This window comes from Miscanthus floridulus, chromosome 10 (assembly GCF_019320115.1).
Source record: "Miscanthus floridulus cultivar M001 chromosome 10, ASM1932011v1, whole genome shotgun sequence".
In the NCBI taxonomy this organism is placed as follows: domain Eukaryota; kingdom Viridiplantae; phylum Streptophyta; class Magnoliopsida; order Poales; family Poaceae; genus Miscanthus; species Miscanthus floridulus.
The window spans coordinates 43731901-43758933 of NC_089589.1; the positions used below are offsets into that span (position 1 = coordinate 43731901).

At 47.0% G+C, this 27033-nt stretch overlaps 1 protein-coding gene and 2 pseudogenes across 1 annotated transcript; 1 reads left to right on the top strand and 2 right to left on the bottom strand.

Moving 5' to 3' along the window:
* Positions 1 to 3248: 3248 nt before the first annotated feature.
* On the bottom strand, positions 3249 to 3806 carry LOC136490113 (pathogenesis-related protein PR-4-like; annotated as a pseudogene).
* A 10177-nt stretch (positions 3807 to 13983) lies between these two features.
* LOC136486543 (uncharacterized) lies at positions 13984 to 22068 on the top strand. Its single transcript, XM_066483459.1, has 8 exons — positions 13984 to 14197; positions 14588 to 14626; positions 16625 to 16762; positions 17468 to 17470; positions 20351 to 20487; positions 20566 to 20636; positions 21063 to 21184; positions 21379 to 22068. Exons 1-8 carry the CDS (start codon positions 14036 to 14038, stop codon positions 21775 to 21777), a joined length of 1071 nt encoding a protein of 356 aa, XP_066339556.1. The 5' UTR covers positions 13984 to 14035; the 3' UTR covers positions 21778 to 22068.
* Positions 22069 to 22165: 97 nt separating this feature from the next.
* Positions 22166 to 25422, bottom strand: LOC136488505 (receptor-like protein EIX1; annotated as a pseudogene).
* Between the last annotated feature and the right edge of the window lie 1611 nt (positions 25423 to 27033).

Consider the following 27033-nt stretch of genomic DNA (forward strand, 5'->3'; position numbering starts at 1 on the left):
CTGTTGGTTATCAACCACGCGAATACGATTGACCTCGTTGAGAAGCCTTTCCTACAAGCGAATCTAGAACACAAACAAAAATGGGATGAACGTAATCTGAAATTACAAATAAATATGAGGCTTATGATAATGAGAATGAGTTCAAGTCTTTATTCGAAATGACTAATCGTCACAAGTGAACAAGATCAAGAACATGAGCTCTGGTTCACAGCAAGCGGCCTTATCGGCATAGTTGCAGCAAAACGACGTCTATTGTTTCACAAGGAAATCAAGAACTAAACAAAACCTGAACCCTAACGAGAGTGACAGCGGTATAATATAGAGTCTTGGGCGTCACCCCCTGGACGCGCCCCTAATGGGCCCAAACACGATACACGGTCCAACGGACCAAAAGACGGTGTCGCAGTACCCTGACAGATTCTGGACGCTGACTTATTTCAACGATTTCCATTGATTCTGAAGGGCTTTTAATGTGAGACCACTTGCATTGGCTTCTTTATCTAATTAGCTTTTCATCCATATGTGGATCGTCGAAAACGGAGCCCGGACGCACCCGTGTGACCAGTTTTTTGACAGACTGACCCTGGAACCCGAGATGGGCTCCAACTTCAGTTGAACTGGGCCTCCACCATGAGAAAGATGGATTGGACGCCCTTGCTGGACCTCCTCCTCTCCTTGGCTTGTATGCGACGGAGTGATGTCCTCATCACAACGCACCATAGAACCCCTCTTCTTCCTCCTAGCCAATTGGTGGCGGTCATTAATGATCAAATCCGACTGCCAACTATGGTAAAAAAAGAGGAGAAATTGACAATCTTAGATACATATGCATTTATTATTAACCAAGTTTCACATGTATTTGGAGAACATTATTTGGTAGGGCACAAACACAAATATATGGAGACAATCACTGAAAGGCGCCTTTTGACACTGATTTGCGCAAAGAAACAAAGGAGACGCCCACCAACTCAATCCAAAATGGGCAAAGCACCACCGGGGGCTGTTCTAGGCCCAGCCTAAAGCCTGCCACGCGAAGGTGGTGGCGAGGTGGCATGGTCAAGGGGCGCCCGACCCTCTACTAGCGTTCCTCAGCCACCCCTTGCTCTGGTGGTGGCATGCCTCCATGCTGAGGTGGTGCAGCCTGGGGTTTCACGCCTAGAATAGACGAAGCACCGCCTCTCCCCCTTGTATAAATAGAGGGGTACCCCCTCTCTCAACACACACCACTTGAGCAACACCTCACTCCCTCACTCTCTAGTAGTAGCTTTACTTTCTTTTAGTAGTTTAGAGCAAGGCAAAGCTACGTTGGAGAGCTTGACTCCTTGGAAGAAGAGACCTTTGGTTATGAATAAAAATATGAGTTCTTCCAAAGTTATGCGCAGTTGCTAGGGACACAAACCTAGTAGCTACGCTAAGAAGCGCCAACACTAATACAGAAAAAATTGTTCAAAAACACTCAAACTCCACAAAACCTAGGTGGGGAGCGGTTTGATCCCTCCGTAGTTGATCACAAAAAATATATATCATTAGTTTATTAGACCACTAAGTAAGTTAAAGTAGTTTAAATTTTACCTCTTTTACTAAACTAAACTTTTTAGCTAAATATACAAACTTATAAAAACAGGGGCAAATGTGCAGTTAGTGGAGGGAGTAAATCTCTCATCCCTGCCTCCTCACCTCCCCGGTCACTGTCTATGACTATAAACAGTGTTTAGGTCATATTTGATTAGGCTTTTAAACCTGCTTTAACTTTTGCAAAATCCAAAAGCTAACCAAAAGACTCAAAAGTTATATCTCTTTTTTGCCAAAAAAAACAGCTTTTCCTCTGTTATAAAACTAAAAGCAGGTATCCCTGCTTTCACCCGCTTTTGTACTAAATATTTACCCACCTGCCAGTTATGATGTACCAATTCGTTTCTTCTTCTTTTCCCATACGCGTCGCGAGGAAACGAGGGCGTCGTGTGTGCTCCCTCCGGCTGGCACACGGGCTCCGGCGGTGGCTCCAGCGCTGGCGTGAGCGCCGCCCTGCACTGGCACGGCCCCGAAGGCCCTCCCTACCCCGACGGACGGCGGAGGGCGCGGGCTCCGGCACTCCGGTGGCGGCCCTCTTCCTCCCCTGCATCTCCAGGCCGGCGGCGACTCCGGTGCGGGCGCGAGCGCCCGCCTTCCCCCGGCGCGGGCGCAGACCCTCCAGCCCCTTCCGGCGGGCACGAGCTCCGGAGCAGCCTCCTCCACCACACCAAGCCGCCAGGCCATCCTGCCACGCTCTCGTCTTCTTCCCCTCTCCAGTTTGTATGCTTTCTGTGTTCTTACGCTGAGACGAGCCACCCTCGTCGATCTCCTTCGTCTGGCCACCGCACCTCGATTGGGTCGACGGGGAGCACCTCCAAGCCATCGTCCATCTTCCCCAAGCCTCTATTCCTTTTCTCCCGGCCGGTGCCGAGCTCCCTATAAGCTTCCGCACCCAGCCATGGCGGACGAGCTGAGGACGACGAACGCTCCGTACTCCCGTCCGTGACCTCTTTCTTTCTCTCTCGCTATCATATTTTTTCCTTTGGGCCAGCGGACAGAGAGCTGAGGCCACACCCATGTCATCTTGCCGTTTTACTATAGAAAAATAAAAGAAGAAATACACTTCTATTCTACGGTTTTACCTATTCTATACAGTCAAGATATGGATGCAAAACTTTAAAAAGTTATGTTTCCTTTTCCAAAATAGTCATTTACGTGCAAATTAGTGAACAAATTAGTTTTTATGAGTAATTTGCATATAAACAATCCCTAGGCCTTTAGGGGCATTATAATTATTTCTTTCACAGACTACACTCACGGCTGTTCCAACCAAATGACCTTTAGATTTTCTCATAGCTGCTTTCCTACATCTGCTTTTCCACAGCCCACAGCTCACAGCTGTTTTTCCAAAAGACACAGCTCAACCAGAGCCTTAGCACTGTTTATTTCCTGATTGGTCTATATGTTCATCGATTTTTTTTCTTGTTCTTTCCTGTTACCTTTCCACATGTACTGTTCATAGGCCCAGAACCGGAGCAGTGGAGCTTGCCTGTTCATGCTAGTCCAATATAATCCCAACGCAAATGCAAGCATTTTCACAAAAAAAGAGACAAATACAAACTTATATCCATGGTCAATTGCATAATATAATTTTGAAAATAAATACAATTCAGCGACAATTTCACATTTGAATATAATAAAAAAATATAGCAGCCGTCTTTAATATAACTGGAGTTCTAGTCTTGGCAATCCACGAACTCATAGTCGACGACGAGGTCGCCGCCGGCTGCACCGGCCCCATCAGTGTCGATGTCGCTGAACACGGCGGCGTCCAGGTCGCCGTCGCCTGCGCACCTGTCGCCGGGTTCGTCACCTTCACAATTCACAAACGAAACGCATGCATGCAGGTCCATCTTGTCAGTTTTCTTCGATCATGCGCGCACATCACATGCACGGGACGAGACACAGACACACGTACTGACGTACCAGGAGGCAGCGGCCGCAGGAGGCTTTGCCGTGGTCGCCGGCGGGGCCGCAGAACGCCGTCCAGCCGTAGCGCTGCCGCCAGGCGAGCGTCATCTCGGCGTCCCACGTCGCGCAGAAGGCGCCCGCCGCTCCGAGGTCCCAGTCCACCTGCGCCGGGTTGTACTGGTTGTACGTAGCCACCACGCCGCTCGCCTGCTGCGCCGCCGCACAGCCGACAAGCAGGAAGATGGCCGACGCCGCCGCTGCTAGTAGGGCCAGCAGCCGCGACAAGCCTGTTGTGCCGGTGGCCTCCATTGCTGTCTGGTGTGGCTTGCTCCACGCGCTTTGCGCGTACTGGATGTGCATGGTTGCACGCAACCTTGGATGTGTCATATTTATTATATGCGCTGGATGATGATGGTGTTCATTCTATCGACCACGAATAGTGTTTATTGAGTTATTTTTGCTCCGTGGCATGATTCTAAAACAGAATATGTTTAAGTAGGGAGTATAACGTAGTTGGATCTACACAGCTAGACGGAGTATCCAAACTATAGGAAGAACCTGATCTTCGTTCTTTGTGAGGAGGGCACTGCTGATGTAAGATTGGCATTTAATTTCCAAAAAGGCAGCGCATGGCATGCATGTCAACGATGCCAAATGGATAGCTCTGGTTCGCCGGGCTCTTCCTCGTCGATCGTCTACTCCTTAGTTGTGCACATCGCCGCGAGATCGAAGATGGCTGCTCAGCCTTAGGCTAGCTGCTCGGCTGGCCGGCCGCCCGCTTGGGTGAGCATTGGGACTGGGAGGAAGACAGAGGGAGAATAAGGAAAGTCAAGATTACGGTGGATCCCACTTCAGATAATTTTTTTTTGTTTTATAACAAAAGAAAAGACTAGCTCGTAGGTGGATCTAGCCATCTAGGCATCAATCCAGTTATCCAGCTCCTTTTTTAAGCATGTGCGTGTATGTGGGAATTGGGTTGGAATCCTGGCTTCTTCACGGGCTTTGGGCTTTGGGATGCAGCAAATTAGTCCTACGACGAGGTGCGGCGGTAGCAAGGAAGAGCTTTGGTGGCGGAAAGACTCCTCCTGTCCTACACTCCTACACAGATGACAGATCTCAGGGACGTCCTCCGCATCAGCATCAACAGTGGGGCAAAGCACCGATCGTGAGGCAACACGTGGGTCGGCGATGAAGCGCGAAGGTTGAAATCCTTTCATTCGCATAGGTAGTTGTCATGAGTAAACTAGTTAGAAGCTAAAACCCTGTCCAAACTTGCAAATGTAACTAAAGATCCAGCAGCTCTAGATATACCTATTTCACTTGGGAAGCTTACTTTATACATAGACAGTAGGCTAGGCGGTGCCCCCCAAGCGCCGCCAGACATCTCCTCTCTCCGTTGGTCCCCTCACTCTCTCTTCCTCTCTCAGATCCAGTAGGGGTGGGGGTGGATTGTGGCCCGAGCAATAATTTATAGACTTCGAGAGAGAACATGATTACTTCTTTCTTCTTCTATACCATCTAAAAGCCTTAGATTGTAGATATTCTTTTGTTGATTTCCAAAACTGACCTTTTTCTAGTATTGTCATAAGTCAAACTATTTTTAAATTTAAGAAAAAACATAGAAAAGAGTACCAATACATTTATGGAGCTAAATAGATATATCATAAACAGTGTATTAATTTAATGACAAATACTCATCTAGTATGATAAATATTTGTATTGTTTTTTTTAATTTGGTCAAATTTAAAATGGTTCGATTTAGTATGAAGTTACAAATAAGCTCCTTTTTGGGACGTAAGGCAGAGTCATATTTCTATTTCTACTCACAACGTTTCAAATCACAAGGTGTTTTGATTTTTCTAGATATATACATAGTTTTTGCTATGTATTTAAATATATATTATGTGTAGATATATAGTAAAATAATTTATCTAGAAAATCAAAATATTTTATAATTTAAAACGTAGGGAATATATATCTGGCCCCTTTTGTGCGCTTGGAAAGGAACGGAATTGGAACCGGCAGCATCCACGCGTCCCTCTCCTAGTCTTCCTCAGTAGTCAGACATGCGCGGCATGTTGGAACAAAGTAGTGGATGAGTTTGCCGTTGTCTGTTTTTGTTGACAGGTGCCTTTGAGAAAGCACAAAATCTATGCTTGCCGTTTTTTTTTTTGATGGAGAGGCAAGAGGTGTGGATCAATGACATGCCAAAGAAGTTTCGGTCTTCCATTTTGCAGGTTAGAAAAGAACTCTGCACCAACGTTGTCTATCAGATTCATGCAGGTAACACTTCAATCTGGTCTGTGCCATGCACTACTGGAGACGTCCTCTTTGCCGAGGGCTTCTGGGTTTGCCGAGGGCTACATCTCGGGCACTCGGCAAAGGGGGTCTTTGCCGAGGGCCAGCCCTAGGAGCCCTCGGCAAAGCTAGGTCATCAGCAAAGAAGTCTTTGCTGAGGGCCTGGCCCTCGGCAAACAAACGGCCCTCGGCAAAATAAATCTTTGCCGAGGGCCTAGCCCTCGGCAAATATGGCCGGATGGGTCACAGCGGCCACTGGCGTCAGTCTTTGCCAAGTGCCCGCCGTCAGGCACTCGGCAAAGATTTTTTTTTTAAATATTCTTTGCCGAGGGCCATTGGCCAGGCCCTCGGCAAAGACCCCCTTTGCCGAGGGCCAGGCTAGACCCTCGGCAAAGAGTTTTTTTTTTGTTTTTTGAACCCAGTTTTTTTGTGGTACTATAATACATTATTTAAATCTCAATTTTAAAATTTGGGCCAAATTTGACTTTTTTTTATATATTTCCCTAATTTATTTCTTTTTGTTGATTTTTTTCCAATATTTCAAATTTGAACTGCAGGTGGATGGAATAATGCAATTTGGTGATTCGAAAAATGTTATTCATGGTATTTGGTGTATGTTGAGTCCCTATCCACGAACTCGCATCAAATTTCGGGCATCTTCTTCACGTAACATGACGAGGAACTTGTCGGAAAAGTGTTTTTAAATTATATAAAATCCATACGAAGTCCGAAAATCATGAAACTTGTCGTGGTGTCATGTTATCGCATGTGTAGGCTGTGGTAAAAATTTGAGAAGGTTTCGAGCAAGTTGTGACGTCGGATGCCTAAAACCTTCGTATGGATTTTATATAATTTAAAAACACTTTTCCGACAAGTTCCTCGTCATGTTACGTGAAGAAGATGCCCGAAATTTGATGCGAGTTCGTGGATAGGGACTCAACATACACCAAATACCATGAATAACATTTTTCGAATCACTAAATTGCATTATTCCATCCACCTGCAGTTCAAATTTGAAATATTCAAAAAAAAATCAACGAAAAGAAATAAATTAGGGAAATATATAAAAAAAAGTCAAATTTGACCCAAATTTTAAAATTGAGATTTAAATAATGTATTATAGCACCACAAAAAAAACTGGGTTCAAAAAATCAAAAAAAAAACTCTTTGCCGAGGGCCTAGCCTGGCCCTCGGCAGGCCCTCGGCAAAGGGGGTCTTTACCGAGGGCCTAGCCAATGGCCCTCGGCAAAGAATATTTAAAAATAAAATAAAAAATCTTTGCCGAGGGCCCTGGATCTGGGCCCTCGGCAAAGGGCCCAACCCTAAATCGGCCAGCGGCCCAAATTCCCCGCCCACAGACCAAAAAAAATCTTTGCCGAGGGCCTAGCCTGGCCCTCGGCAAAGGGGTCTTTGCCAAGGGCCTGGCCAATGGCCCTCGGCAAAGAATATTTAAAAAAAATAAAAAATCTTTGCCGAGGGCCCTGGATCTGGGCCCTCGGCAAAGGGCCCAACCGTAAATCGGCCAGCGGCCCAAATTCCCCGCCCACAAAACACTGGCTGCTTGACGCCCGACCACCTCGCGAGCCCCGCCGCCCCACCACCGCCCCGCCCCGCGCGGCCCACCGCCGCTGAGCGCCCCGCTGCCCCGCGCCCGGCCGCCCCGCGTGGCTCGCCGCAGCGCGCCCCCGGCCCCCAGCCGCCAGAGGAGGAGGGAGGAGGAGCAGGCCACCGGAGGAGCCCCACCCCGCCGCTCGCCTCAACCCGCCGGAGGTGCCCCGCCCCGGCCGCGCCGCCCGCCCACGCCCGCTGGCCGGCCTGCCCCGAGGAGGAGGAGAACCTCCGCGCCATCCGCCGACCACCGGAGAAGGAGGAGGACCCCGCGCCACCCGCCAACCCTGTCCACGTTGTCCGCCGTGCCCGCCCCCGTTCTGAGCAGAAGGTGGGAGAAAGAGAGGAAGAGGAGAAGGGGAACAGGAGATGAGAGGAGGCCGAGAAGAGAGGAGGAGGAGGTGCCCCACCCCGGCCCCTTGACGCCGCCCCGTCCGCGGCCTCCGACGTCCCTCCGACGTCTAGGTATGCCCTTCCCTCGCTTCATGGTGTACAATGCTGGTGAAAGAGGAGGTCTAGGTGGAGGTCGAGGTGGTGGTGGCGTGCAATGGTGGAGGTGTAGGTGGAGGTGGAGGTGGAGAAGGAGGGTAGTGTGTTCGTTGAGGTGGTGGTGGTGTGGTCGTTGTGGTGGATGTGGTGGTGTGGTCATTGTGGTGGATGTGGTGGTGTGGTCATGGTTGTTATGGTGGATGTCGTGGTGTGGTCGTGGTCGTGGTGGTGGAGGTGGTGGTGTGTTGGTGGTGGATTAATATATATCAGGCTATCGGCCATCGTGCCGTATTTGTTCCCTTGAGGTCGTTGTGGTGGATGTCGTGGTGTGGTCGTGGTCGTGGTGGTGGAGGTGGTGGTGTGTTGGTGGTGGATTAATATATATCTGGCTATCGGCCATCGTGCCGTATTTGTTCCCTTGATATGTGGTTGTCAGCCATCGTGCCGGTTTTTTCTTGCAGGTTTTGGAAACCTCCCCGTACAGGAGAGGTTCTGCCGAAATTTTCAACTTATAGTATTATGTTTCTTCTTTTGTAGAGAAGAGCACGTCATGGATGACACTTACCGCAACAAGCAGGAGCGGGTATTGGCGGAGTTTTGGGTAAGTTTCTCTCGCACAACATTGCTTAGTACATCTCATTCATTGGTTAAATGTTTTATTGAAATAATGAATTGATACATCGGTTTTGTATGCAGAAAATTTTCAAGGCCGAAGAAGGACTTGAGGCCTAGGCGGATCGAGCGGCTGTCGCAGCTTGTAGGAAGTATGTCACCGAGATGCACCACCATGGGCGCGTCCAAGCCCACATAGACTACTACAGGTCGGTACTTAAGCAGTCCCTCCCCAAGCCTCAAGCAAGACTGATTACGCTGACCCGGGACCAGTACCTTGAGGTAGGCGAATAACATTCATAATGATTCATTTTGATATTAAGTAGGTTCAATTTCATCTTCTTATATGTCAAATACTCGATGACTTGTAGGTGATTCCCTGGTGGTGCCGATCGTATCCCGAGTGCTGGGCCATGATCGTGGACAAGTGGTTATCACTGGACTTTGTTGACACGCACGAGAGGCTACGGGAACAGCGTCTGATGAGGCAAGGTCCAACTCACCATCAAGGCAGCCGCAGCCTCCCCGGATACAAACAAGCATACGTAAGTGATTTATTTCATTTTATTTTGATGCTCAATTCTGCTTGATTTCTCACCATCTTCCCATCTTTCTCGCAGGAGGCTGTGCTTCCGGGCGAGGAGGTCTCGGAGTTCTCTGCGTGGGCTATGTCCCACATGGGCAGGGCGTCGTCCTCTGTCTCCTTCGACCCGGCTGCCCCACCCCAGGTGTACTCCGACCCGAACGTGTACACTAAAGTCCAAGAGTACACGTCCTCGGTAAGGGAGATCTATGGGGAAGATTACAATATGCGCACTCAGCCCATTGATGCAGAGACGATCATGAGGCTCGGAGGAGGCAAGAAGCATGGGCGGCTGTGGATTGTAGATGGCGCCATCGACTCCACCACTGTTCCCTCCCTCGACGCTATCCGAGCACGGAGCACGAGCTCCAGCCAGCCCATACGCTCACGGCCTTCTCCAGCACTGCAGCAGGTCCAGACACTTCAGGTAATTCCTGTTTTACTCGTCGTACGTTGATATTTACACACCTAAATTAGATTTGTATTACTGGTATATTGGAGTGAAATATTGCAGGCTGAGCTGGAAGAAACAAAAAGGCAAAGTCAAGAGCAGAACGCGGAACTGACCGCACAGATGCAGGCCCAGCAGGTCGCGTTCAAGGCCGCGCAGAAGCAGATGGCGGAGATGATGGTGATCATGCAAAGTCTTGGGCAAGCATCGGGTGTACCTGTGCAGTTTTTAGTTTCTCCACCTCCTACTCCTGCAACTACTCCTGTAAGTATGAAAGTTCACTTTTCGCTTGTGCTTTGCATGTATGTCGGCCTTCGTGCCATTGTGGATGTCGGCGTTCGTGCCGTTGTGGATGTCGGCGTTCGTGCCGTTGTTTCTTGCAGGTTTTGGAAACCTCCCCATGCAGGGGAGGTGCTGCCGAATTTTTCAATTGAGTCTAATCATTTTGTATTCCTAGATTACTAGATGCAATCTCTAAGTTCCAAAACTGTTTTCCCGGATTACTCACACATGCAATCTCTGCTCCTTTGTGCAGCCTCCGTCCGCGGGTTCCAATAATCCCGGTAGTGCGTCCCCGGCTGATCCCGCCTTTCCTTCACCACCGCCTCAAAGGCTACCTTGATGAGGACTAGTGCTAGGTGATGTGGTTGGACTTTATTGTAATATTTGTGGTTTATGGTTCTGACTTGTGCTTGGATTTCATAAACTTGTCGTAATAAACATGTGAATGATGATGAACATGTGACTTGTCGTTGTAATATATTGTGATTTGTGGTTCACAATTATGGTTGTGATATATTGTGAGAAAAATGGGTTGTGATATCTGTGTGATATATATATGTGATGGTTGATATATATATGTATATATATGAAAAGCTTGTGTCGATGGAATGCAAAAAATAAATTTTTTTTTAAATTTCTGCCTCTTTGCCGAGGGCAATGACCAAGGCCCTCGGCAAAGAAGGGTCCTTTGCCGAGGGCCGTCCCATTGCCCTCGGCAAAGATTTTTTTTAAAAAAATAAAATTTCTGCAACATTTCTTTGCCGAGGGCCATGATTGGAGGCCCTCAGCAAAGACTTTTTTTAAAAAAAATAAAATTTCTTTGCCGAGGGCCTGAGTGGAAGCCCTCGGCAAAGATTTTTTTTAAAAAAAGAATAATTATTTGCCGAGGGCCGTCCCATTGCCCTCGGCAAAGATTTTTTCGAAAAATTCTGCACATTTCTTTGCCGAGGGCCATGGTTGGAGGCCCTCGGCAAAGATTTTTTTTTAAAAAATAATTCTTTGCCGAGGGCCCCCGGAGACGGCCCTCGGCAAAGACTCCGTCCCAGGCGCCGGCGCCGTGACGGCTGCTTTACTTTGCTGAGTGCCGCTCCAGCCCTCGACAAAGGCTTTGCCGAGTGCCCGATAAAGTACCCTCGGCAAAGACCCTCTTCGCCGACTCAAAATTCCTCGAGAGCTCTTTGCCGAGGGCCACCCTCGGCAGAGAGGCCGTCTCGAGTAGTGGTTGTGTCCAATATGGAAATCCGTTCATGGCCATATGCTTCTACCTGTCACTACAACTCCCTTGCCTTCTAAAGTTTCTGATCTATGGATCACTAACACTCAATCTTGGAACATGGAACTTCTTTCTAACACTTTCGATAACCAGGCTGTTCAAGCTATCACCAGTGTCCATCCTGTTCCTAGTGAGCAGCAGGATATCCTTAGATGGACGCCTTCCAAAAATGGTATTTGCACTACTAAAAATGTTTACAGGTACCTCTCGTCCCAACTCTTGGTCCACCTTCTCCAGCAAGGATCCAGAAGCATTCACCCCCAAGCCAACCAAATTCTGCAGAGAGCGTGGAAGAGTAAGGATTTACACCCTCTCATCAAGGCTTTCACCTGGAGACTTATAAGGAGAACCCTCGCTACTGCGGACCGGGCAGCCATGTATTCCAATCACATAGACAAACACTGTTCATACTGTGGAGCAGTGGAAGATGACGCTCATCTCTTCTTCCATTGCAACCTTCCACGCTGTCTGGTTCTCAGCTGATCCCTCAATGAGAACCGATAGCCTTCCACAAGAAAGTGATGGAGTGCAACTATCACTTCAAAGCTTCATTTCCAATTCAACGCCTGACTCTTTGTTCAATAAGATCCTAATCACTATGTGGTATATATGGAAGGCAAGAAATGATAATCGCTTCCAAAGAAAAACATGGACTCCTTGGCAGGTTCATCATGCTGTAGCTGCACACATCACCACTAATCAGCAAGCACAAGCAGCAGGAACTCACACTACAGCCACTCAAGCTACATGGTTGCTGGAAAGACAACCTCACTTGCCTGCAACTGCGACTGCTCCAAACCAACAACCTGGCCACACCAGCCACACACCGCAAGGTATGCCTTTTACCATTGCAGGAAATCAGGAATTACCATAGGTTCTGACACAACGCCCATCATCTTGGTGTCCTCATCGCATCAACGACGTCGGTCAGCAACACTGTAAACTGGATCATCAGGTATGATTAACTTCTTGACAGTAAACTAGCTGCAGATGACGAACAGGTACACGATCAATACACCAGCCCTGCTCCAAGGCATCAGATGCTACGTGGATGCCTCTACGCTTCCGGACCAACCATCAATGACGCCAAGACAGGCTGGAATTGGAATTCTTATTGTCAACACACAGGTGCAGCCGATGCGGACCATCTACGGTCTTATTTGATTTCTACAGGCGCTCCTAAAATTTTTGTCACATCGAATATTTAGACACGTGCATGTAGTATTAAATATAGACTAATTACGAAACTAATTACATAACTTGAGACTAATTTGCGAGATGAATATTTTAAGCCTAATTAGTTCATGATTTGACAACGTGGTGCTACAGTAAACATGTGCTAATGACAGATTAATTAGGCTTAAAAAAATATCTCGTAAATTAGCCTTCATCTATGTAATTGATTTTATAATTAATCTATATTTAATGTTCTTTATTAGTATCTAAACATCCTATGTGACATGAATTTTAGGAGCGACTAAAGAACCAAGCACCCCCTACGTCGAGGCAAAACTAACTGGATCCACTTCGGTGCTCATGGCAGAAGCTGCAGCCCTGGCTTTGGCAGCTGTTGCCACTGAGTGCATGAACCTAAACAACATCAACTTCTTATCAGATTGTGAACAGTTAGTTCAATTCCTCAATGCTGCAGATCAGTCTAATCCACCTGATTGGAGAACCAAACACTTCACACAAAAATATTCTCCAATCATTCAAGACATGGAATCAAAGATCTTCAAGATTTCTAGGAGACTGAACACTACAGCGGATGCACTAGCTCGACAAGCTCTATCAGTCCCTGTTCGCTTGTTGGTTTCAGCCAGCCAACAGTGTTTTTCTCTCACAACAAATCAGCACCAGCCAGCCCAAACCAGCCCAGAAACTAACCAGCGAACAAGCCGTCTGAATCTCAGACTCCAGAATTTGAGTCTTCTTGTTCCTATGACCATAATGTAAACCAATGCACTTTATTGCTGCAGGCTCTGCAATCTGTAAACCTGAACAATGTAGCGTTACTTACAGCACGTTGCTGTTGAAATAAAATTGCTTGTTGTAAAAAAAAAAGTTTCCACAGTTCGGTTCGAGGGTAAAGAAACCTTAAACATGCTTGTAATAAACAATTGCTCGTAATAGGCATAACTCTCTGTACTCCCTCCGTCTTAAAAAGATTACAACTTCAAAGTTCAAATTTTGTGTATAAAAAACGCACATTCTAGATAGCAGTATAGAGTACTAGACCTATGTAATTGGACCCACTGATAAAACAACCGCACGGCACTCATCAATCTCTATGTAAAAAAAAAAGCCACCGCACCTGTAAAAAAGCCACAACCTCATTCCGTCATTCATTCGTGGACATTTGGTTGGCTGACAAGTGGCTCTGGTGACTGTATTGCCAAAAAAATTGACATCCAAACTGGCCCCTGGTGTATGCTCCAACTTTAAGTCAGTTCACATAATAAGGATATTAATGTAATTTGCCAATCAGATTGGTCTCTCCTCTTAGTCCTATAATTACAGATTCTGTTTTGGATGGAGGGAGTAAGTATATTCAGACATAGTACAACGGTTGTAGCACCCCAGACGTAGCATTATGAAATGGAGTATTTTTCATTCATCAGAAATTTAGTTGTGCACGTGTTGTAGTTATATTAGTAAAAATTCATCAGATTAATAAAAAGGCAAAAAGTAACAAAAACCCCAGACTTGAGCCGTGCTCACTGCTCAGGCACCCCGCACCCAGGTTGGAATCTTTTTATTCGAGAAACAAATAATTAATTTAATGTTTTGGGCCAGGCCACAACATTTCGCCCTCAGCAGCCTGGCCCACATTTCCTTGCCAACGCCGCCCGCCCAGACCCACGGAACTACTTTGTGGTCCCCTCCTTTCTTTGTTGTCTTGTTCAGAGACAAGAGAGAGGGTTGGGGAGGAAAAAAAAAAGATCGGCGGTGACTGATGGCGATGACGGCGGCGCAAGCGGAGGCGGAGGAGGAGCTGCGGCTGGAGCTGGAGGCGGTGGCGGCGGTGTACGGAGACGACGTCCGTGTGCTCCGCGACCTCCCACCCCACCTCGTCGTCCACGTGCGGCCCCGCACCGCTGACGACTCCTCGCAGCAGGTCCGTCTCGTCTCGCCGCACCCCACCCCTCCATCCCTCCCGATCGAGTGACGGGAGTTGCGGATAGACGAATCGCGTGATCAATCGACCGATTGGCCGACTGCTGCTCTGCCCTGTAGTATTATTATTCGGTAGTAGCTGGTGGGGGGAATTTTCCATGAGCTTTGAAGTCACTGTAATTGTGGCATCGCTTCTTTTCCATCATATTATATTGAAGGCATAGAGATTCATTTACTGTTTATTTTCTTATTAAACTTAGACATTGCTCATGTTTTCCAATCCATGCTGGTACTGTGACCAATATTGCCCTAAATAACACTCCTTCCATTAGGAGTTATATATTATAATTTATTGTTTATATGTGTGTTAATTTGATTATCTCTCTTCCAGTTTGTGGAGCTCTTTCTTGGAGTTAAAGCATCTTCACTGGTATGAATCTACCACCTTTCGAGATTTTCATCTGGTGTGTATCCCTATCTAAATTCTAGGTACTTCCATTTCATGAAGAACTGTTATGGAACCAACGTTCAAATTTATTGAATTCCTTTACAAATTATAGTCAGTGGCTGCTAGTTTTATAAGTTCCCATTATAAGTTTGTAAACTTTTGTTTACCCTTGTGTTGTTCATGATTGTAACATGCCAATTCTCATATTGCCATGCATATTGTTTAGGAATCACTGTACACAAAGTCACAAACTTGGAGTTACTGGATTAGGTAGGTATGGTCTAGAATGTTACATGCTAGCTTAATGCCTCAATAATTTTCTTGTACAAGTCCCAAAAAAAAAAAAAATCTTGTACATGTAAAAATGTATGTTTCAATGATACATAGGAATAATGAGATTTTTGAAAGCTTATGTTTTGGAATAATGCGAACACACAACATCATTTTTTTCTCTGAAATGTCTGTCTTGGAAATACTAATAGTGTTTTGGGTTAATTGGATTCATGCCATTATAATTTTCGACGTTCGGAGAAACGCCATTACTATTCGTCTATTTTGAAGCATGCCATTACAGTTCTTCGTTTCCCACAAAAATGCCACTGAATACGTATGGGCACAGCCTGGGCCTAGCTGCAGACGTATACGAAGACGTATACTTCATCACCCCTGTCACTGACACGCGGGCCGCACATGTCATCTTCTTCTTCCTCTCCTCATCTCTCTCCATCCCGATGCTGCCACGGCCACGGCGAGCAGCAGCAGCAGCAGCACGCCGAGTAGCAGCAGCAGCACGCGCAGCCATGGTGGGCCGGAGCTCCTCTGCCTCGAGCTCCCGCGCTGCCATGGCAGACGGAGCTCCCACGCGGCCATGGCGCACGCCACGGCAGGCGGAGCTGACGGGCCAGAGCTCCTCCGCCTAGAGCAGCAGTAGCAGCAGCCCTAGGGGCGAAGCTCCAACCGCCGGAGCGTCGGCTCCGCGGACGGGGACGATGGCGTGCCCGCCTCCAGCTCTGGCCACCGCGAGAAGAAGCTCCGCCTTGTCAAGCCGTCATGGGGCTCCACGAGCTGCTGCTGCTTGCCCATTCCTGGTGGCGTCAGCGGAGCTCGAGGCGCGGGAGCTTCGGCCCGCCATAGCTGCGCGCGTGCTCCACCCACCATGGCCGCGCAGCAGCTCCGCCCGCCATGGCCGCGCCGGGGCTCGAGGCGGAGAAGCTCCGGCCCGCCATGGCCACGCGCGCAGCAGCCGCCGAGACCACGCGGGCGAGCAGCAGCAGCCTCCTCCAGTCGCCCGCATCCCTCCACTCCTCCTGTCGAGCACACTGCCAATGGCGGCTCTCGCCCACACCCCTTCGATGCACCCATCAGGAGAGAGAGATGAGGAGAGGAAGTAGAAGATGACAAGTGGGGCCCGCGTGTCAGTGACAGGGGAGATGAAATATATGTCTTTGTATACGCCTGCAGCTGGGCCCAGGCTATGTCCTTACGTATTCAGTGGCATTTTTGTGGCAAACGAAGAATTGTAATGACATGCTTCAAAATAGATAAATAGTAATGGCGTTTCTCCGAACGTCGAAATTTATAATGGCATGAATCCAATTAACCCTAGTGTTTTATCATGTTGAAACCAGTGTGCCTTTTTTCCTCTCAAGTGAAGAGGACACACATTGTAGTATTAGCATCATTGGTTTTGAACAAAACATATGTAGTATGAATAAGATTAGTGGGGAGCACATTTCTTGACATTATGACAACTGGAAATTTCATATTCAATTCTGTCATAAGAGTTTCAAATTACTAAGCTCATATGAGTGCTAAATATGCTTGGAACTTTATTCTACAGTATAATCATGTGCAGCTGCCATCCTCTTGGGCATAACCTTGTTCAGTATAGTTCATAATTTTGTTATATTTTTTGTTAGTGTTAAATGTTGGATTGTCGGTGCACTATGTATTTATGGCATAGCCACATTGAATTTGCAGTATCCAAAGGAACCACCACATATTTATGCTGTGGAAAGTAAGGGCCTTGATGAGAATCGGCAGATATATCTTATTACCAGCATCCAGAACAAGGCAAAAGAACTTTCAAACTACCCAATGCTTGTGATTTTGTGTGAGGTATTTATTGTCTTTTGCTTTGTGTACAGTACATAACAAGGATTTTTTAATGTCTTGATGTTCCGAAGACTTTTCACTCATAATGTGTCAGTTGAAACATTACATGCATTTGCATCTATATTCAAAAGTGTCTTGGGTGCCTGATCTCAGTTTGCTTTACCTTTAGAGATTCCTCTTTATTTTTATATAGGAAAGGACACAATAAAATGACTTCCGTGTACTGTACTAAGCTCTTGAAACTCTGGTATCTTTAGGCTACTATCAGATGGCATTTTCTTCTTTTAAAAAAGCTCTAGCAACCTAGAAGGACTAGGTGACATTGTAAATAAGAAAAAATAGGAAGCCAAAGTCAAAGAGGACAACAACCTCGGTTGTATCCACACCTTCTAATAGCTCTAGCTAAGCTTAGTTCCTTCATTCGAAGATATTATTCAATGATTTATATGTTAGGTTTAATTGTAAGAAGTGATGAAAGAACAAGAAATACTTTTTTCACGAACGGGGTTTACAGCCCGTGTTTCATTAAGATGAAAGGAGTTTTGGTACAACCGGTTGTTAGGCCTGCTACATCAAATCGTTTGCGAGTGGCAAGCGATATCATTAGCAAGGCTAACAACCCACGACGAAAGTGCCCTAAGAGACTATACGGTGGTCGTTGGTGCGACTATGCTTGCACCGGCATGGAACGCCCAGATAGAGGCTAAGGAGGTGAAACCCGCATCAATCCACTGTCCGCCTTCGCCATGGATGCGCTGCGTGACTACTGTTGGAGTGGAGACCTCATTCCTGAAGATCCTCGCGTTCCGTTCTTTCCAGACCTCCCACGAGACGAGAAGCACCAAGGAGTCAAAGCCCTGTTGCTGCTCCGAACTAAGCAAGAGCCTTCGACGCAGCCACCACTCGATTGGGTCCACCCCCCCCCAAGTGCACCATGAGCTGATGAAGGCCAACAGGTTGTGAAACCCATAACCAAATCTCCTTATTCACCACACAGCCCGACAGAAGGTGGGCTGCCATTTCAGTTGCCTGGTTGCAGGGCATACAGCCGTCATCGTCCTGCAGGCCGTGGTGTTTCCGCCGATCTACGGTCCAAAGCCTGTTGTGCATAGCCAGCCAAAAGAAGAGCTTCACCTTTGGAGGCGCTTTGGTATTCCACAACTCCTTAGCTCCCAGCAGCTCAGTCGACCCCGTGAAGAAAGCACGGTAAGTGGAGGACACCGAGTACTGCCTGTTCAGGCGACCACTTCCAGATGAACCGATCGGACTGCATGCGGTCCAAGACCGTATTCTGAACCAAGCTCCATGTCCTGAGGTAATCACAGAGTACCTGAGTTGTCGTCGCCCCGGTGATGTCCCTAACCCACCTCCGATTGAGCAACGCGTCCCTGACCTGAGCGACCGCGGCTAGTCCTCGAAGTTGCATTGAAGAGGGCCGGCGCGAATGAGTGTAGTGGCCCAACACTTAGCCACCAGTCCATCCAGAAACTTGCAGTCATGCCGTCAGCCCAGCCGAACCTGTGCATGCAGCCTCAAACATCGCCGTGACGACCGGCTCCCGCTTCGCCGGTAATCGAGCCCACCCCTTGTCTGGCTCGACTGCGGCGCAGCCACTCCCAACGAAGCCGCAGCGCAAAGCCGAAGAGATGAAGATCGATCATGCCAAGGCCCCCATTGACAGTTGGAGTACACACCGTGCGCCAGGCCAGCTTGCAGCTTCCCCCACTCGCTGTCTCTTTCCCAGTCCACAGAAGAGCCCTTCTTCTTTTGTCAATCTGACCAATCGCCCAATCGGATAGGCATGTCGCGATGGCGACGTGAACAGGGATGGCGGATAAGGTGACCTTTGTGAGCATCGCCCGTCCTGCGCATGTGAGTAGCCCAGATTTCCAGGTCGGAATTTTCTCTGCAATTGCGTCGACGATAGGTGTTCCTGAGCTCGACTAAGCTTGTAGATGGACAGGGGCACGACGAGGTACTTGCACGGGAATGGCGCAATCCGGCATGGGAAGGCCGCTTGGACCTAAGCAATGTCCTCGTCAGAACAGCTGAATTGGCGACGCCAGGCACTTGTCGACATTGGTCACCTGCCCCGATGCCCCAGCAAAGCAGTCAAGAATAGCATGGAGGCAGCCAAGATCGCGGGCCTGTTGGAGACAGGAAGACAACCAAATCATCGAGCGTACAGCGACGCACGGTGTTGAATGACCGTGCCTGGCAGCCTTGAGAAGATGCGCGGCGATCAGCCTCAACGATCAAGGAGTTGAGCACTTCCATGACTATGATAAATAGCATGGGCGACATTGGATCGCCTTGGCGCAGCCCGCGCGCGTGCGAGATACGACGTCCCGGCCGCCCATTGACAAGCGGCCTAGTGCTAGCCGAGGACAGCATGATGGCCAACAGATCAGTCCATCTCTGTGGAAAACCAATGTGACGGAGGAGGTCCAGCAGAAACGGCCAAGCCACAGAGTCGAAAGCCTTGGCGATGTCGACCTTGATAAGCACACAAGGAATCCGTCTGGTATGCAGGCCATTTGCAGGTAAGGCTTACTGTTCTGAAGTTGTCCTGGATGCATCTTCCTTTGATGAACGCGCTTTGATTAGTTCCGCACGATGGTCTTGAGGAACGGCGCCAAGCGACGGGCAAGGCATTTGGATAGCAACTTGCTAAAGCTGTGCATGAGGCTTATCGGCCGGTAGTCCTTCAAAGTTGTCGGTTCTGAGTTTTTGCGCAGCAGGATCATTAGCGCGTCGTTGAGTAAGTAGAAGCTTCTTGCATCAAGAGACCAAAGCTGGTTGAAAGCATTCACGATCTGGACTTTGAACCGGCCAGGCGACCTTGTAGAATAGGCCGGTGAAGCCGTCTGGCCCCTGGCGCCCTGTCACTCGGTAACTCCTTGACTGTGTCCCAAACCTCAGCCTCGGTGAAGCAGTCACCCAGGCGCTCAAGGTCGAGCTGTGGGATGCCAAGCTGCTGAAAGTTGATGCCGTGCGATCAGGTTAAAGGGTTTGCCAAGGATATCATTGTAGTATTCATAAATCAGATCTGATTTAGCCTCCTCAGCTGTAGAACCACTGCCCACCGTGCTGCAGCGTCGGTATTGCATTTTTACAGCTACGATGACAAGCCTGCAGGTGGAAGAACTTAGTGTTCGCATCACCTTCTCCCAAGAATCTGATCCGCGACCGTTGCCTAGCAATAGTTCTTGCCAGCGAAGCCAGACCAAGGGACTCCCGCTTGAGGTCTCTTCTGAGCTCATGCTCCTCGTCGGTCAGCGCCCTAAAATCCTGCGCCGTGTCCAGTTGCTCAATTAACTCACGCGCGGCAAACAACTGGAAGCAGACACTGCCCACACATTTTGCACTCCAGCTTTTTAGGGCTTTGAAGAACAAGAAATACTGCAAGTTTGTTTTATAAAATACTAAACAAAGTCTTGTGTCCAAATTCCCCAAAACATACCAACACATCCTCTGAATAATTCTGTAACTAGAATCAGTTAATAACCATGATAAGAATTGTTATTTTAAGAGGATGGATCGTGTTCCCATATCTTTCGCTATGATCTAAGTAAGTTTGCACGCAGGAAGCTCGGAGAGATCCTCTCGAATATGAATCATCCAGCTGGGGATTGTCCATTGTGCCTATATCCTTTAGTGGGAGAGGATAAGGTTGGATCTGAGTTGCCATTTATGAAGTTGATGTCATGCTACCACTGCTTCCACAGGTTGACAAAACTGTACAATAGTGAAGCAATTTATTCTGTCTAGTTTGTAGCTTATACTTTTGCACTTTTCCATTGTAGTGACTGCATTATGAGATGGTGGGAATGGCTCCAACATGGTGACGCCAACCTGAAGGAGCGTTATACTGGAGGTGCTGACATTATTTCGCGTTTAGCTGTTTTCCCTATTTGAGTTTTGAGTATATTTGTTAGTTATGTTCATGTTTGATATTGATATTATTCCCATAGCTTTTGCCTGATATAAAGTCAAGAGTGTGCTCTCTCTTATAAATTGCAATTGGATTCTAGGCTTCTCGTCCATTTTCAAACAAGGATAATACATTCTGGTAGCATTAGTTTACTGACTTACTACTGTAGGGAAGCACATTAAGTCTGCAATGTTATTTCTCGCATACAATGGCATTTAGCACTCTGGCCTCAAGGCTGGAAATGTGACAATGTAAATCCTTCCATACACGTATTTAACACTTTTGTTTGTTGGTTTGATATGCTAAACATTGTTAATCTTAGCTTGTGCAACTAGTTATTGATGCTTCTAAGGGTTTCAATTTGTCCAGCTCAGACAAAGCATTATAATGTGAATCAGCCAAGAGGATTTTGTCCAGTTTGCCGCAAAGTGTTTGATGAGAAGGATATTGAGCATGTTCGTGATCTGTTGGGTGACAATACTTCCCGGCTGGTATGTATCAGATATGATTCATGCACAATTGCACCATTCCTGCTTTTACATACATTGGTAGTTTAGTTTCACTCCATCCAAATATTGAACATGATATTTAGAGGCCAAATCACCATTTTCCTTCATATTGTTACTCTAAACTATTTCAATGAGACCAACAATAACGCTTTCTGTATTTGTTTGTTCACCTTCAGACATTGTTAACAGGTGACCTGGGTGAAGATGAAAAGGAGTTACTCCATTCTGAGGCAGAGCAAAACAGGAGAAAAAGAATCGAGTCACTTATTAATCTGCAGCAAGAACGAAACGGCCTGATTGAACCAAAGAAAGACCTTGCCATACAACCGGGAATGTATGTTTCTCTTCCTCCCAGCATGCCAGAAACAGCTGAAGAAGAGACTGCTGATCCCAGCAAAGACACCGCTACTTCAACCTCAGAAACAGAGCAACATGGCCTGGCAAACAACGCCAGTAGCAATAAGCCCAAGAATTCAGGCCATCGAAGGAGAAACAGAGCTAATAGAAGACAGCCTCATGGCCAGCCACCTAGGCAGCAGTGGCAGAGGAAAGAAGCAGACACTTCACACCAATAACATTGAAGCAATGAGGAGGATGTGACTTGTTTTTATCGGTTATGTATATTAATGTTGTGCCCTGCATTTGTTTCATAATTGTGAGGCATGACACAGCAATGTTTTGGCGCTGCTATGACAGTTTTATTCTAGGGGTACTCTGGAAAGAACCCTGCACTGGATTCTATGCTAGTATAAAACAGCATGCTTGGCTAGTACACACTGTATTTGATATTTTTTGTGTCATTGCCAGGCACTATGTTCAAATTGCTTGGCCATAGTCAGAAAAGAAACGGATTACACTATTTCTTATTCCTTGTTCTTCAAGTTGCCTTATGTGTTTGAACTATGAAATACATAGATTAAAATTTAGGTCATCTGAGACGCAATATTAGGCTTCAGGCTTTCTGCGCTGGTATGCAAAATTTGCAGGGGAACTATGTTGGTAACCCAGTAACTATGCATTTGAATAACTGAATGTAGGTCGAGGTACTGTATATTACAAATTTACACAATGTGGATGGTTACCATAGCAATTATCTGGTTCACCATGAATAGCAGTACAAAAGCACGTACAGAAGGTTCTATTATTTGTCTGCTACTAAAACATAACACTTCAATTACACCCGAGTTGCATAAATCCTCATGTTGCTTCACTATAAGTCTTGTACTTCATGCTTTGGCAACCATAGTTGCTTTTTGATGCTTCAGTTGCGGTTGCCTGCCTCTGCCTTGTCTGTCTTGCCCAATAAACAACCACAAGCACATATGTTTTGTCATACAGTGCGTGTCGAAGAGGCGGAAATAAGCAATTCTCCATCGTTTCATGAATAACAGAGAAAAGAAAACTGCCCAGATTCCAGCTACGAATCCGCATCCAAGTCCAATGTAGAAGAATTCTAGCCCTGGACCATCTTCAGTTTTTGTTGAGTGACCTTGCTTTGGTGCATCAATGCTTGAGCAATTATTTTCAAGAGGAGGCCTGCAAAGGCCGATGTTGCCGGTATACATGGAGGGATTTGCTGCATAGAGGGTGTCAAGCTGCGATCCGGATGGTATTCTTCCGGTTAGATTGTTGTACGACAAATCCATATAGCTTAAGAATGCCAAATTCGATAGACTTGTGGGTATTTCCCCGTTAAGCATGTTCCTAGAGAGGTCAAGGAATTCTAGTGACTGCATTGTCCCAATCTTGTTGGGTACATTTCCACTGAAGTGGTTTCGCGAGAGATTCAAATTTGACATGATGAGTATAGGGAACTTCACCAGTCAAGTAGTTCGAAGACAAGTCTATACTCATCATGTCCATAAGAATAATCATCACGCTCGGATCATAGTTAAATTGATGCCCCTTTGTATTTTCTGTCAAATTAATACCAAGATATACTACTATTCTGGGATAGTCAAAGAAGGCCCGTGTATACTGCCCTGGCTGTTTTCTCTGTGACATTGCAGTGAAATCCATGAAGTTCCTAGGCAATGAACCAGATACATTATTGTCTGATATATCCAAATACTGAAGGCACTTAAGACTTGTGATGCCAGTTGGAATGTTCCCAGAGAACTTGTTGTGACTTAGCCGTAGCAATCTTAGTCTCTCGAAGTTTCCAATCCAGACAGGCAAACTGCCTGAGAAAATATTTTCTCCCAAATCCAGGAGTGTCAACTTAGTACAATTTTGCAGAAAAGGTGGGAACTGGCCAGACAAACTATTGTTACTTAACTCCAAAGTTGTAATACTTGTCATCCCATAGCACTTGGGAAATTCTCCTTTAAAGAAGTTATTAGCCAAGTTTATGATCATCAGTTGCTCACAATTACAAATAGATTCTGGAATACTACCCGTAAATCGATTAGAAAACAGGAAAAGGTGTATCAGTTTTGGAACTCCAAAATCAGAGGGCAGGGGTCCAAACAAGGAATTCATTGAGAGGTCCAAGTCCGTCAGGTTTCGGGCAAAGGTGGTATTGGACCATTTAATTGGTTGGAATCGAGAGCGAGAACTTCCAGCAGAGAGAGATCATTTCCACATCTGTGGGCAAACTTCCACCGAACTGATTGTCAGAAATGTATAAATATTGAACTTTTGAAAAGGCCTTAGAGAACCAGTGTGGAAGAGTATCAATTATTCCTGTGCGTGAGAGGTCTAGATAGTAAAGATCCACATGCCACTGTAGCCATCCAGGAAAAAGAGGACCCATTTGGCAAGTGGCAAAGCTTGCATAATACAGTCTAAATGAATGCTGCCACTCCGAGTTCATCTCAATCTTCAGAGAGTTATGAGATAAGTCTATGTATTGTAAGCTGTTTAGACCAGCAAAGTGTTCCTCCGTGATCAGTCCTTGTAAATCATTCTTGGACAAGTCTAACTTGATCAAACTTGACATGCCAGCAATCTCATGTGGCACGCCTCCAGTGAAGAGGTTGAAAGCGAGGTCGAGGGTCTTTAAGCTTGTAAAATTCACAATAAATGCTGGTAGAGGTCCAGTAATATTGTTGTGACTAAGGTCAAGAACAGCTAATCCGGTTAAGTGCACCATGGAATTTGGTAGGGTCCCCACCAATTGACCTGAACCCAGATGCAGTTCCTCCAATCCATTGGACGAACATTGCGGTAACCCTTCAATTACCTCAGTCACATTGCAATTTAAAGAACACCCCTCCAGATCCAGGTACCACAAGTGGCAAAGGTTCATCAAGGTTGCTGTGGGCATTTTGATTGGGTTATGCGATAGATCAAGGTACTGCAGAGCTGTGATGGCTCCCAGTGCTTCAGGAACTTGACCATACAAAGCGGCATCCTCCAGGATGAGGTACTTGATATTTGTTAGGTTCCAGAACCAACATGATGCAATTGGGTGGTCGAACTAGCTGGTTGCCTGAGAGATGGAGCTCCTCAAGGTTTGTCAGGTTGAGGCGTGCTAGCGATTGCTGCTGCTGCTTTTTTGCACTTGTAAGGGAGCAACCAGTAAGGTCCAGGACCCTCAGAGAAGGAATCACGTTCACCACATGAGGCCAGTCAACTACCGTGCTGAGATTCATCGACCCGAGACTAAGGTACTCTAGGAAAGGTAGGCGTGTCAGCCATGACAAATCCGTCGAGCTCGTGCTCGTACAGGAAACATTGAGATATTGTAACTTTGACAGGTTGCCAAGTTGATGAGGCACCTGGCCGGAAAACTGTATGCCAGAGAGGTCAAGATACCGGAGGTTACTGAGAGAGCCCACGTGCTCAGGAATACGCCCAGTCGAACCCTGGAGGTTGTTCCAGCTTAGGTCAAGGTGCTCCAGATGTTCCAAATAAAGCAAAGACGGACTTATCTGGCCGACCAAGCCTGTGAAATCCTGCTGCTCGTTGTCGTTGCTGAGAAGAAGCTCGAGGACATGGCCGGTCCGGTTGCTGCACCGGACGCCTCTCCACCGGCAGCAGTCCTGCTCGTCGAGGCCGCCTCCTCGTTGCCACGATGTGAGGACGCCTGCCGGGTCCTCGGTGACGCCCTGCTTGAAGGCGAGCAGCGCATCCCGCTCGTGCCATATGCAGCTTGCCCCAACATTGTTGGAGTTGGAGTCACCAAAACCTGGTGGCTGCTGCGCATTGGTAAAGCTGCAGGACGATGCCGTGATGAGCAGCACGAACAACCTTGCAGCTGCGGAGCGATGATGCATCGTGGTGGTGATGAGCAGAGCAGTGAGCACGCACTGGCTTGCACTCTATACAGCTAAGCTACTCAAAGGTTTCCTCCCTTCAAATGCCGTGCTGGAGCCTGGAAGGAACAAAATAAACTAATTCTAAGTATGGTCTGTAGCTATTTGTATTATTGGATATTGTAGGTGGGAATATGCCGTCGGTGAAGAGATTCGTTGACTTGGCAGACATGTAAGTGGAAGCTGTCTCGGTCTTTGGTCAGTTTCCTTAATTTTATTACAGGTCAACGCCGGGAGAATGAGCAGTTCCAACTCCATAGCAGCCCATTATCCAAAAAAAAAAAAAAAAGCTCCATGATAGCAGCCTGTAGCAAGCTAAGTTAAAGAATTGCCATTACAGTTGTTGCTCCGTTTGCAGTACCTAAGAAACCTGTCCCAGATCACAACGTGATACATGCATAATTTATAGCATGGCTTGTTGAAGTCAGTAGTAGAGAACATACTTTCCATCTTTGGCTTTAGTCTCGGCCAGGATTTGGCCCGGCAGTAATAGAAGAATTAGTCCCGGTTGGATCATCTGCCCTTTTTTTGGTAATTTAATGGGCAATTACTCCGCATTTATTCCTTGTCTCCCTTTCCGGGAACCCTCCCACGACTAGCTTGCTCCTTTGGGAAGCCCTCGGCCTCTCCCCGCGCAACTCCCAGCGAGGGTGAGAGGCTAGGGGTGACTCCACAGTTTAATTTCTCATTTTGTTTCGGTTAGCTAGCGCAATTAAGTTTAATTCCATCAGCCTGGCACCCCAATGCTGTAGTGATCTCTCTGTTATACATAGTTAGTATATGTATGTACTTAAGAGCTATTTAGCCTCTCCTAATTAAGCCCAAACGTTATGTGTATTTGGAGCCCAGTAAAAAATAGCCCATTTAGACCTATCCCATGGCTGCACTAGCTTCATTTGACGACCGTCACCCACTTGAGGGTCGGATGCATGGTCTGACTGTTCATCTTCCCTGCTTCATGTTCTTGGCGTTCTAGCAGACTGCGGCGGCTGATCTTTCCTTTTTTTTTTTTCTTTTTTCTTTTTTTTTACCGATCCCGGAAAGCTCATGTTATTGCAGTGTCCGGTACCCACGATGGTCATGTAGGCCACTTAGGGCAGTCCCAATGATGTATTGATGATGGTTTCTATTCTCATTAAATGATTTGCCACGTAGGCAAAACGCTAACATGGTAACGTAATTAATAAAGAAAGAGAGCAAAAAATCATACAAATGGTTTTCTCAAGAAGAAATTAGGTCTTCTCTTGACCCAATGCACCAAGAAACCATGAAATCGCCATTGGGGAGAAACCACCAGTTTCTAGCGGGCTCGTGCCGCACTCCCATTGGAGGAAGAAGATAGAGTTAGGAGAGAGAAAGAGAAAATAATTATTACTCATAGAAACCATGGGTTGAAAAATAGTATTTTTTTTTACGATATCCTATGTTATAGAAACTACTAGTTTCTTTCGTTGGGACTGCCCTTATCTTCCTACGCCTGATGGACCCGTAGTCCGGACACTTTGCTTGGCGCGGACTCGAGCACCATGGCGAGGGAAAAAATTGGATGACACGTGTCACCAGTCAACGGTA